We start from the raw sequence: 11,403 nt of genomic DNA, 5'->3' as shown, positions 1-11,403 counted from the left end.
CCTAAGTAAGGCATGTGTAAAATTTGAATAAAATCAGTTGTGTAGTTCTCGAGTTTTAGGGATTCACACAAACAGACAGACAGACACACATTTTCATCTTTATATACATATAGATACCTAATTGCTGTTTATTTAATTGTTTTTCTCCTTTACTGAAAATAAAGTAACAAATAAATACAAAAAAAAAAAGACAAAACTGATCTATTTCTTAATTAATTCTTGAATTTTTGTGGCAGGTCAAAGTTGGTGGCACTGAGGTGAACCTTCCAATGACACTGACCAGGGGCATTGTGTTCCGAACCCAGGAAGCTGTGACTTTGGAAAGCTCCAGAGGGTACCAAGTGACATTAAATTTTGAGGCTAATCTTCTGGAAGTTGAAATCAGTGGCTGGTATTTCAATAAGGTTGCTGGGCTCTTTGGCACATACAATAATGAGCCACATGATGACTTCAACCTTGTGAGTCAGGAAGAAATGGAAATGGAACTTAAATCAGGACCAGGAGCTGATTTGGATTCTTCTGGAAATCTGGAAATGTTTGCCAAGTCATGGACAGTCTCAGAAAACTGTAAGTCTTTACTGCCATTGCAAATTAACCAAAATATGATCATGACTCCAGATAACAAATATGACATGAACATCAATGATGGTGATGGTGATGATGATGTTGACGATAACTGGAACAGTGATGGATGTGCTCGTCTGTTTTTGCAGAAATCCTCCCAGTTTCGAAACTGCTTCAAACAGGTAAGATTGCTATTATTGTTGTTGTCACCATTAACATAATTGTCATCATTATCACCATCATACCCCCACACACACACACACATATATACACACATGATGATTGGCTTATTTTGTCAGATGATAGCCATCTTACATTCAGCCTAATTACTCTTATTTGCTTTCATAAATAAATAAATAAAAGCATGGGTACAAACAGTGTAATATACAAACCCATAGATATGCACATAGGACACACATGCTAAACACAGATGCACACACAAATATAGACTTAAAAACACTTATGCAGATAGAGATACATACTACAGAAAGACGAAATGGAATGGGCAGTGCTAGAGGAGAAACATGGGACGGAAAGTCACTGAAGAGGTCACAGTATGTGTTACAAAAGAACTCTGACAAATAAACTAAAAATAACAATAAAGCTAAAGTGAGGATGAAATAAATAGTGCATGTGTTTAATTGACAAAAGATAACCATCCCAAGTAGAACAATATCAGTTTCAACATGCAAATTCACATCAAGAGTTTTTTCAAAACAAATACATAAACTTATCCTTATGTTCTTTCATTGAAAACCCTTTGTGAACTATACTTGTGAAAACAGTTGCTTCAAGCTCATATTTTTGATTTCATTTCTGATTCACATGGTAATGTGATTATAAACATTTGAAACTCCATACAATCAACATCATGAAATTGAATTGCTGTTTATACAATGATCCAAAATAATACGTTTAAATAATACTTTCAATTAATACTTTTAATTAATGTTTTTTAAAAACAATGAGTGTGTATTTTGGTGTTCATTTTGCGTGCACCTGTGCATACATATACACATGTATGCTCATAGACATATTTATACAGAGAGAGGGGGACAAAGAAAGATATTCTAAATCCATATATGGTAACTTTTGGATTTAATGAAATTGCCTTTGTTCAAAGAGAAAGTGAAAAACATCTAGTAGCAATTAAGATTGATTTTGAATGAGAAGAGGAAACAATCCCAAGAAATCAGCAATTCTTATATGTTAAATTTAACATGCAGCAGGGGTCCATTAGGGCTCAGTCCTCAGTCAGCTGCTGAGGATATAGTAGAAGACACTTGCTCATGGTACCATGCAGTAGGACTGAACCCAAATCCATGTGGTTGGGAAGCAAGCTTCTTACCACAGAACTATGCCTGAGCCTATGATGTTGAACTTCACAAAATATTTGACAAGAGACTGCAACAATTGGTGACATGCTGTACTGGAGAAAGCAGAGAGAACAGAAACATGAGAAGTACTGGTTGCAAGGATGTTCTTTCATCATTCATTTACTGCTCACATCTTGTCTCTCTTTCGCAGCCTTTCTGTGAGTTCTTTCACTGCATTGATCCTGTTCTCTCTCCAACTCTATGACACCCTCCTCCCTTTGGTCACTCTTTCTCACTGGGCTGTCTTCACAGCTTTTCCACCATCTCAACACCTTCCTATCTCTTTCATCTCACCTACAACTTCTACACCAGTTTTTCCTTCAACAACTCTCTCAAGAACCTTGCCAACCTTGCCTCTTTATCTTTATCATGTTCTCTTCTTTCACACCTTCCACCCTTTCTTCATAGCACTGGATCCCCCTACCAACCTACCCCATCACCCTTCCTGCATTGTCCCTCTTTCACACTAACCCCTGACCTAATCTTCTCCTTTCTCTGGATCCTTTCATACTCCCTCCCCAACTGTCTTTACTACCACTATCTCACAATAAATCCATTCCTCTCATCATACTTTTCTCTGTCTCATCACTTTGCCTAAAATGCTCTCTCTCTCTCTCTCTCTCTCTCTATATATATATATATATATATATATATATATATATATAATTTTAGTCAGTAGAGCAAGTTTTTAGTTTTGCAAATTTCCTGGCCATATCACTAATGCTGGTACCATGAAATAAAAAGCACACTCATAGGCCCAGGCATAAGTGTATGATAAGATGTTTGCTTCTCAAGCACATGGCTCTGGGTTCAGTCCCACTGTATGGCACCTTGGATAAGTTGCCTTCTACTGTAGCTTCAAGCCAATCAAAGCCTTGAAAGTGGATTTGGTAGACAGAAATTGAAAGAAGCCCGTCATATATATGCATGTGTGTGGCTTTGTGTTTATCCTCCACCATTGCTTAGTAGTTCAGCATAAGAGACCAATAGAATAAGTACCAAGCTTTACAAAATTAAGTACTAAGATCGATTCATTCAGCTAAATATTCTTGAAGCTGGTACCCAAACACGGCTGCAGGTTAATGACTGAAACAAGTAAAAAATAAAAGATAGTACACTTTGTAAAGTAGTTGGCATTAGGAAGAGTATTCACTTTTGAAGACCCTACTAAAATGGAAACATTGGAGCAGAACATGATTTTCCAAATCATTCTATCAAAAACAGTCCAAACTCCTGTCTCCTGAAAATGGATATAAAATGCTGATAATGTTGACGACAACAACAATGAATATGGTGATGATGATGACAATAAAAAATAAACAGTAGATATAAGCTCAAGCATATATTATACATTATATTACAAAGTTGGTCTTGACATTCAGATGTGTGTAGAAACAATCAAACGTGTTTCTCAAGTCTGTGAAACTTAACCAATACATTTCTAAATCAGTCTACCAATACAAATGTTTATACCCCTTTTTGTATGCATGTACGTGTGTGTGTGTGTGTGTGTGTGCATGTGCATGCATGCATGAGTGTGCATATGTAAGTATGCATGCATGTATATATGTATTTATTAGTATATGGATGCATGTATGTTTTCATGTTTGTATGCAATTGTGTGTGTGGGTGCATGGCCTAGTGGTTAAGGTGTTGCACTCATGATCATGAGATTGTGATTTCAATTCCTGGACTGGGTGATACATTGTGTTCTTGAGCAAAACATTTCATTTTACATTACTCTGTGATCACTTCAACACCTGACCCATAATACATGCTGCACTTATTCAGGCAATGTTGATTTGATAGAGGGAGTGAGCTTAATGTACAGCACATACATTTGATCATCATCATCATCATCATCATCATCGTCGTTTAACGTCCGCTTTCCATGCTAGCATGGGTTGGACGATTTGACTGAGGACTGGTGAAACCGGATGGCAACACCAGGCTCCAATCTAATTTGGCAGAGTTTCTACAGCTGGATGCCCTTCCTAACGCCAACCACTCAGAGAGTGTAGATAGTATGATAGCAATATTTATTTACAACTATCATACGACGTTAAGACAAGGAGACACACACACACACACACACACACATAGAATAGCAAGTACACTACCCTACAACTCATACTGCCAAATGCCCTGAGAAACACGGGCAGTTGAATTAAGTATGCTTGGGCAGGATTACTGTTATGTTGTGGAATTTTTAGGATATTGAATAGTTCCCCCATCTTTTGATAAGAACATTTTTCTTAATAAACATATCATTTGTGCAGGTTGTTCAGCAAGAAATTGCAGAATTGTCTTTCTCAGACTACAAGAGACTACTATCACTTCATATTATATGTATTCATGTATACAGTATATATATTATGTGCATACGTATGCATTTATATATGTAAGCTTGTATGCATACATACATGTATTTCAAAACTCAAAGAATACTTCATCAAGAGCAGTTACAGAATGACAGGAAAAGAAACCAATAGAACAACAGTCTTGCTGCAAACCACCATTGTCCACTTTGTGGTTTCTCGGCTAGATCACATGCTGGTTTAATAAGTCATGCAGATGCTCATATCCGTATTGCTTTTTGTGGCCAGGGGAGTCACCAGGGAAAGTAAATGAATTGTAAACAGTGACGAATGGTAGTGTGTGTTGTTCATTGTCTATTTGGTTGAAATTTTGCTTTTTTCCTGTCTTCTCGCTGGACACTCATACATCATCTTTGATGAGAGAGACCATCATATATATGAATATTATCATCATCATTGTTTAACATCTGCCTTCCATGCTGACATGGGTTGGATGGTTTGTCTTTCATCAATAAAATAAATACCAGTTGAGTATTGGGGTCAATGTAATCAACCTAATACACCAGGCTACTGTGTGTTTTGGCAGGGTTTTTACAGCTGGATGCCTTTCCTAACATCAACCACCCCGTAGGGTGGACTGAGTTCTTTTTATGTGGCATTTGCATAGGTGAGGCCAGTTTTGACATGATTTTTACAGCTGGATGCGCTTCCAAATGTCAACTATTTCACAGTGTGGACTGGATGTTTTTTATGTGGCACCAGCATTGACAGGGTCACCAAGTAACTTGCAAGACAAGGAATTTTTTGAGAGGGGAGGGGAAATTGGAGGAGGTGATCTTGTGATGATGAAAGGCTGTTGGCACTCCGTCGGTTATGACGACGATAGTTCCTGTTGATCCGATCAGCGGAACAGCCTGCTCGTGAAATTAGTGTGCAAGTGGCTGAGCATTCCACAGACATGTGTACCCTTAATGTAGTTCTAGGGGATATTCAGCATGACACGGTGTGACAAGGCTGACCCTTTGAATTACAGACACAACAGAAACGGGAAGTAAGAGTGAGAGAAAGTTGTGGTGAAAGAGTACAGCAGGGTTCGCCACCATCCCCTGCCGGAGCCTCGTGGAGCTTTTAGGTATTTTCGTCCAATAAACACTCACAATGCCCGGTCTGGGAATCAAAACCGCAAGTCCACAGCCCTAACCACTGGGACATTGCGTCTCCACTGATGAAAGGTTAGTGTGACAGGGAGGCAGAAATGGGTGTTTTGTTATAGAGGCAGTACATGGCTACCCAGCTAGAGAGAACAAGAGAGAAGGTGAGAGTAAATGTAATGTTTATGTATGTAATAAGGTGGTGAGTTGGCAAGATTGTTAGCATGCCAAGCAGAATGCTTAGTGGTATTTTGTCTGTCTTTATGTTCCGAGTTCGACTTTGTCTCTCATCAATAAAATAAATACCAGTTGAGTATTGGGGTCAATGTAATCAACTTACTCCTTCCCTCAAAATTGCTGGCCTTGTGCCAAATTTTGAAACCAATATTTATGAATGTAATATTTCATTTGGGTTGTCCACACCACAGGTAACACCTGGATATTTTTACAAGATGTGCTCCTCAGATGTGCCTATAGATGCATTAACAACACCATCAGCAGCTGCAAAGCCAAGCAAGGACAACTTGTGTGCAGTGTCATCACTATACATCAGGGAATGTCAAAGACAAGGAGTTCCACTGACCATGCCCATGGAATGTTGTGAGTTCTATACAATACGTACTTCTCTTTTTCTCTCCTTCCTTCTTTCTGTTTTTGTCTGTTTGATTGTTGGCTTATCTATCTTTCTATTACTCTCTGTGTCTCAATCCCTTTTTCTCTATTTATCTATCTGACTGTCTGTCTGTCCCTGATTGTCTGCATAGCAATCTCAAACTCTCTCTTTGTCTCATTGGGTGTCAGCCATCCAAACTCAATTCCGCATCTAAATCTCTCTCCCTCTCTTTCTCTCTATCCCATAGATTGTGAACCACTCTCTCCCAGTCTTTCATCTAATTGTCTTTCTCTCTCTCTCACTCTCTCTCTCGCTCTCTCTCTCTCTCTCTCTCTCACACACACACACACACTCCCACTCTCTTTCTTATGTAAACAGACACGCATTCTCTTATATCTCACTAGCTCTCAGCCACCTTCCCTCAATTCATCATCAACTTATCTCTCTCTCTTTCTCTCTTATACAAGCATGCACATTCCCTTTGCGTTCCACTATCTTTCAGGGCCTTCTCTCAATTCTGTTTAATTTTTCTCATTCTTTTTCTCTTTCTCTCTCTCTCTCTGTCTTCCTCTCTCTCTCACACACTCCTCCCACTCTATACCACACCACCAATAAATGCTTATTGTCTTTTCATTGCAGTGTTCTGTCTCACCATCAATGAAACTAAAGTCCAGCAAGGGGAGGTTATGAGTCTCAATCCAGTGTCTACACCTTATCTTGCAGACATTATTATTGTTCTCCAGGAAACAAAATGTAACTCTGAAACGGGGTCAAAGCTTCCACAGATAATTGAGAACCTTAACTTCTTATTGTCATTGATAAGTAAGTTGCAGTTTATTGTTTTACTGTTTCAGCCATATATTTTTGTGCCACTTGATCTGCTAGAAAGAGTAACCAATCATTCCTCAGTTTACATACTACAGTTTTCAGAAAAGAAAGAACACATTAGATCTGTGTCTCTCAAGCTTTTGACTGTGTGATATACTGGGGTACATCTTATGGAAATTGAGACAAAAAAAACAACAGTTTTAACCCTTTTAATATCAACTGACCTGAGAGCACCTCTTGTTTTATGATATGAACTTCCTGTTTTACAGTGATCTAAATTAAAATTTTCCATCTAAATTCCATGTTAATTAATATTCCAAATACCAGTTTAATAATGATTTTTCTTAAATTCTTTATTATTTTCAAAATATACTGAAATAAGGTTGGTGTATGTCAATAGAAATATCATAGCATTTAGACCAATCATATCTGGTCAAAATATTTCACTTGTTTTATGTTCAAACTGGCCATATCTGGGCTCTCATACCAACCCTACGTTATCATTCTAAAAATTAACAGTTACTTCATCAAAATCTCAAAGCTACAAGATAATGCAGGATTAGTTCAAAATAATATCAATTAATAAGCATTACTTTTGACAGAATAATGTGAATGCTAAAATGTTAGTTAAATATTTAGGAAAATTTTGGAAACAGTTTGTTTACCTTGTTTTAATAATCATATTAGCGTATAATGAAATTATGATTAATGTATTTTCTAAAATGTACAAACATTAGAATGGATTTAATAAAGCCTTAGATTACATTTTTAAAGAACCTCAATCCACAAAGAATGTTTTTAAAAATAAGATCATCAAATTCTTCATCATAGTCAACAACAGAAATTTGCACAATTTTATATCAGGACACCCTCCTCATTGTTTTACAGACATTTAAAACATAGAAAAAATTAGTTTTATGACTGACCCTAATCCCACAAAGAGAAAATACCACCATAAAGTTATATGGTATACATCGATGTTTTCCTTGAATGTAAAAACTTGTACAGGCAGCATCTTCCTTAGTTTAGTTGATAAACATTTTCCTTAACGCACAGGAACAGGAAAATATTTAATAGATATACTTATATGTCTATTTTCACTGAGCATCTAGCATAAAGAAAATATTAGTAAGCAAGCAGACTACTCGTGCAACAATAACGCCACATATTCACTTGAAGGCCATTGAAATATAGAAACCATTGTATATGAGGTGGAGGAAATGTCAAAGGATCCTAATGAACAAGGTGTCAAAAGAGGAAGTATCAAAGGATTCAGGCATGCAGAAGTATATGGGTTCAACAGAAGGTTCCTTCAACAACTGCAAGACCTTGTTTAACATCTAAGGAAGACAAAATGTCACATCTCTAGTGAGGTATATATGGACATCAAGGGAAAACACTACACATTATGACATTGATACTAGAAAAGATCATACTAAATGATACTAAATGAACTGAGAAATGAATCATACTAAAGAACTCTCCAGGCACCTACCTAAGCAATACAAATGAAGAATTTTTGCTCCTGACCTTCATGAAAGCAAATTTGTCCAAGCATACTGGCTGACTGCACTATGACTAGGCATTGTAGCCCATCATTTGTCTTATCTCTTATTGCAAATTGAGGAATTGGTATGAAATTTGCCACACCCAACTTTGAGATGTGTGTGTTTTTATATGTAAGCACATGTACATATAAACTACAATATATACCATGATTTTAGAATTTACTCTGCCCCACCATCTCCCATTCCCTCTCTCCACAACCCCTCTGCATCTCTAACCCACCTTGCCCTTGCCCCAACTCCAATACTACCCTACAACCAAATATCTCCTATGCTGTGGTGGCTCTTTTTGCTCCCAACCCAAGGGGCATATTTCTAATGAGCAATATATATATAGTTTACTTTCTTGTTAAGGCAAGATCAACAGAAAAAGTACTCCATCTGGTGAGAGATAAATATTGTTTAAGGTAAACAATATATATTTTTGTGACCAACTAATAGTTTCATACTCTGAAGATGTTTTCTAGGCAAGTTTTAATAATGTACCCCACGTCTCCAAGCAATTTCCGGGCTCTGAGAACAAGACCTATACAGAATAATAGAACAAGAGAAATTGTGAGAAAAAAATGAGAGGAAGGTGGATGAGAAAAGTGGAAGAGTGAAAGAAACAGAAAAAGAAAGGGAAAAGAGAATTTGGGTTATGTCTCCTTCAGCTGTAAAGCCATAAAGCCTGTTGATGTAGAATCAATAGAAGGGGTTTAAAGTCTGCAATGCAGATGCTCAATTAGGTGAAGGTGGCGTTCCTCTCCAATATGCCAAAAGAAACTTGTCCTTATGTTTGCAGTTGTTGAAAGTTTCTGATCTGGAATTAAGCAGTGCTGTGAGATTCTTAGATCCAAAGAGGATCTTTCAGCTATGCATAATTTGCATCTTTTAGATCGTACGTTCTCAAAGTGGGTGCTGCCACCCCCCGGTTGACATTGAGACGGTCCAGGGGGGCACTGGTGCCTAAAGGGAAAGTGGGGGTGGGTAGAGAAAAAGGAGGCATTGGGAGGAAGACAGTTGATTGGGAGATGCTATGAATTTATTATATTATTATAGTATTGTATACAAATTATATAATATTATATTAAATATCAAATGATTCATTATATAAATTAGTAAAATATAAAATATTTATTTATACATAAAATAGGGGTGGGGCACAGGCTGTTATGCGGACACAAGGGGGGCGGTGGGACAAAAAGTTTTGAGAACCTCTGTTTTAGATCAATTAACATATGGCATGGATTTTTCTAGAATTTTTCGATGATCAAAATCATAGAAAAATCCACATATGTGTGTGTGTGTGTGTGTATATATATATATATATATATATATATATATATACATACACAGTTATATTTGTACTGTCTTCCTTTTTTTAAGATTTCAGTAACACCAAGTTTGGTTTGGTTGGTTTTGGTGGTAACTACACCACCCCTGTCTACCTGCATACCTTCGATGGCCAGACAATGAGTGACAGCCTCATGGTTAGTGATGTGCTATATGACATCAACTATGAAAACAACCGACAGCAGCAACCACTGGACATTATGCAAGCTCTGACCAGAGCTTTGCACTATCCATTTCGTACAGGTGCAATGAAGGCCGTTATATTGGTGACATGCAGCAGTTGTCAAGATAATAATGTGGTCAGCTTTGAACTCAGAGAAGCACTGCGTGAGCAGGATGTTATCCTTCATGTTTTGGCTGAACAAAACTTCAAATCAGTTGGGAACATCAACCCTGAGAAGGCACATATATATGGTAATTATATACTTCAATACTACATTTATTTTTGGCATTCTTTCATTATTAGTTATTTCCTGCATTCAGCAAACTGGCAGAATTGTTAGAATAAAAAGGATAAAGATGCTTTTCCTGATGCCAACCATGTTACAGAGTGCACTGTGTGTGTGTGTGTGTAAATGTGTTTGTGTGCAGGTATATGTTTGCATAAGTGATTTCATATTTGTTAGTTTTTTGTGTGTGTTTGCTGATTGTATCCAAAACTACAACCCCACTATCAATTACAGACAATGTTGTATGCTTGCAGTCAACTGCAAAAAAGCACATGCAAGCTTCTTGAGATGTCTTCATATTTTGCTCATGACTCCATCCATGCTTTTCACTGTTTGATAGACTAGGAGATTTGGTAACAAGTGAAGGTTGGCAACAGGAAGGGCATCCAGCCATAGAAAATCAGCTTCAGTGAATTCCAGTAGACTCATGCAAGCATAAATATTAACACAAACATAAATATTGATTTCAAATTTTGGCACAAGGCCAGCAATTTAAAGGGAAGTTTTGGATGAATTACATTGACCCCATTGCTCAACTGGTACTTATTTATCAACTCTGAAAGGACGAAAGGTAAAGTTGACCCCAGCAGAATTTGAACTCAGAATGTAAAGATGGACAAAATACCACTTAGCATTTTGCCCAGCATGCTAACAGTTCTGCCAGCTCACCACCTTAAATACAAACATAAATATTAAAATGATAATGAAATGAAGCAAATATTTATTACTTCCTTATTTAAATGATATTTAAATATGCATTATTTTACTCACTCCAACAATTAGGGGCAAATCATCGCAATATCTACCCAATAGACTCCAATAATTTTGCAAATATTTCTGGTCACCAAATTGTCCCTGATGATAGTTGTGCACAAGAAGCTATTCATTCAAAAGGATCATATTTCAACACCAAGAAACTGAATAAGGTGACTACTAGCCGATCTTTCATGCAGACCTTCTGTGCGTACATAGCTTTATCTCTGAAGCACAACTTTTGTCAAAATTGTCAGTGTGTACCGAGACAGGAAGGTTACAGAGGCCACTTTCTGTGCCACAGATGTCCCCAATTGCCACCTAACATTGTGGAAGAGGTAAGAAGTCTTCTAATTTTATGTTCCTATGTTTTCTTAATTTTTTTCTGCTTTTTTACATTTTTATGTTTATGTGTGTGTGTATATTTGTATATATATATATATATATATAT

At 37.1% G+C, this 11,403-nt stretch overlaps 1 protein-coding gene across 3 annotated transcripts in view; it reads left to right on the top strand.

The window, feature by feature from the left end:
- Nucleotides 1-11,403, top strand: part of LOC106873345 (uncharacterized) — a 253,626-nt gene that overhangs the window by 237,802 nt on the left and 4,421 nt on the right. For all 3 annotated transcript variants that reach the window (XM_052977316.1, XM_014920673.2, XM_052977317.1), the window contains 5 exons: nt 237-746; nt 5,838-6,009; nt 6,662-6,844; nt 9,784-10,164; nt 10,983-11,290. In XM_052977316.1, the coding sequence (XP_052833276.1) occupies nt 237-746; nt 5,838-6,009; nt 6,662-6,844; nt 9,784-10,164; nt 10,983-11,290 (1,554 nt within the window). The remainder of the gene's footprint in view (nt 1-236; nt 747-5,837; nt 6,010-6,661; nt 6,845-9,783; nt 10,165-10,982; nt 11,291-11,403) is intronic.

This window comes from Octopus bimaculoides, chromosome 28 (genome assembly GCF_001194135.2).
Source record: "Octopus bimaculoides isolate UCB-OBI-ISO-001 chromosome 28, ASM119413v2, whole genome shotgun sequence".
In the NCBI taxonomy this organism is placed as follows: Eukaryota; Metazoa; Mollusca; class Cephalopoda; order Octopoda; family Octopodidae; genus Octopus; species Octopus bimaculoides.
Note: the sequence above shows the minus strand (reverse complement) of the source record. Positions and strands in the feature narration are given on the sequence as shown.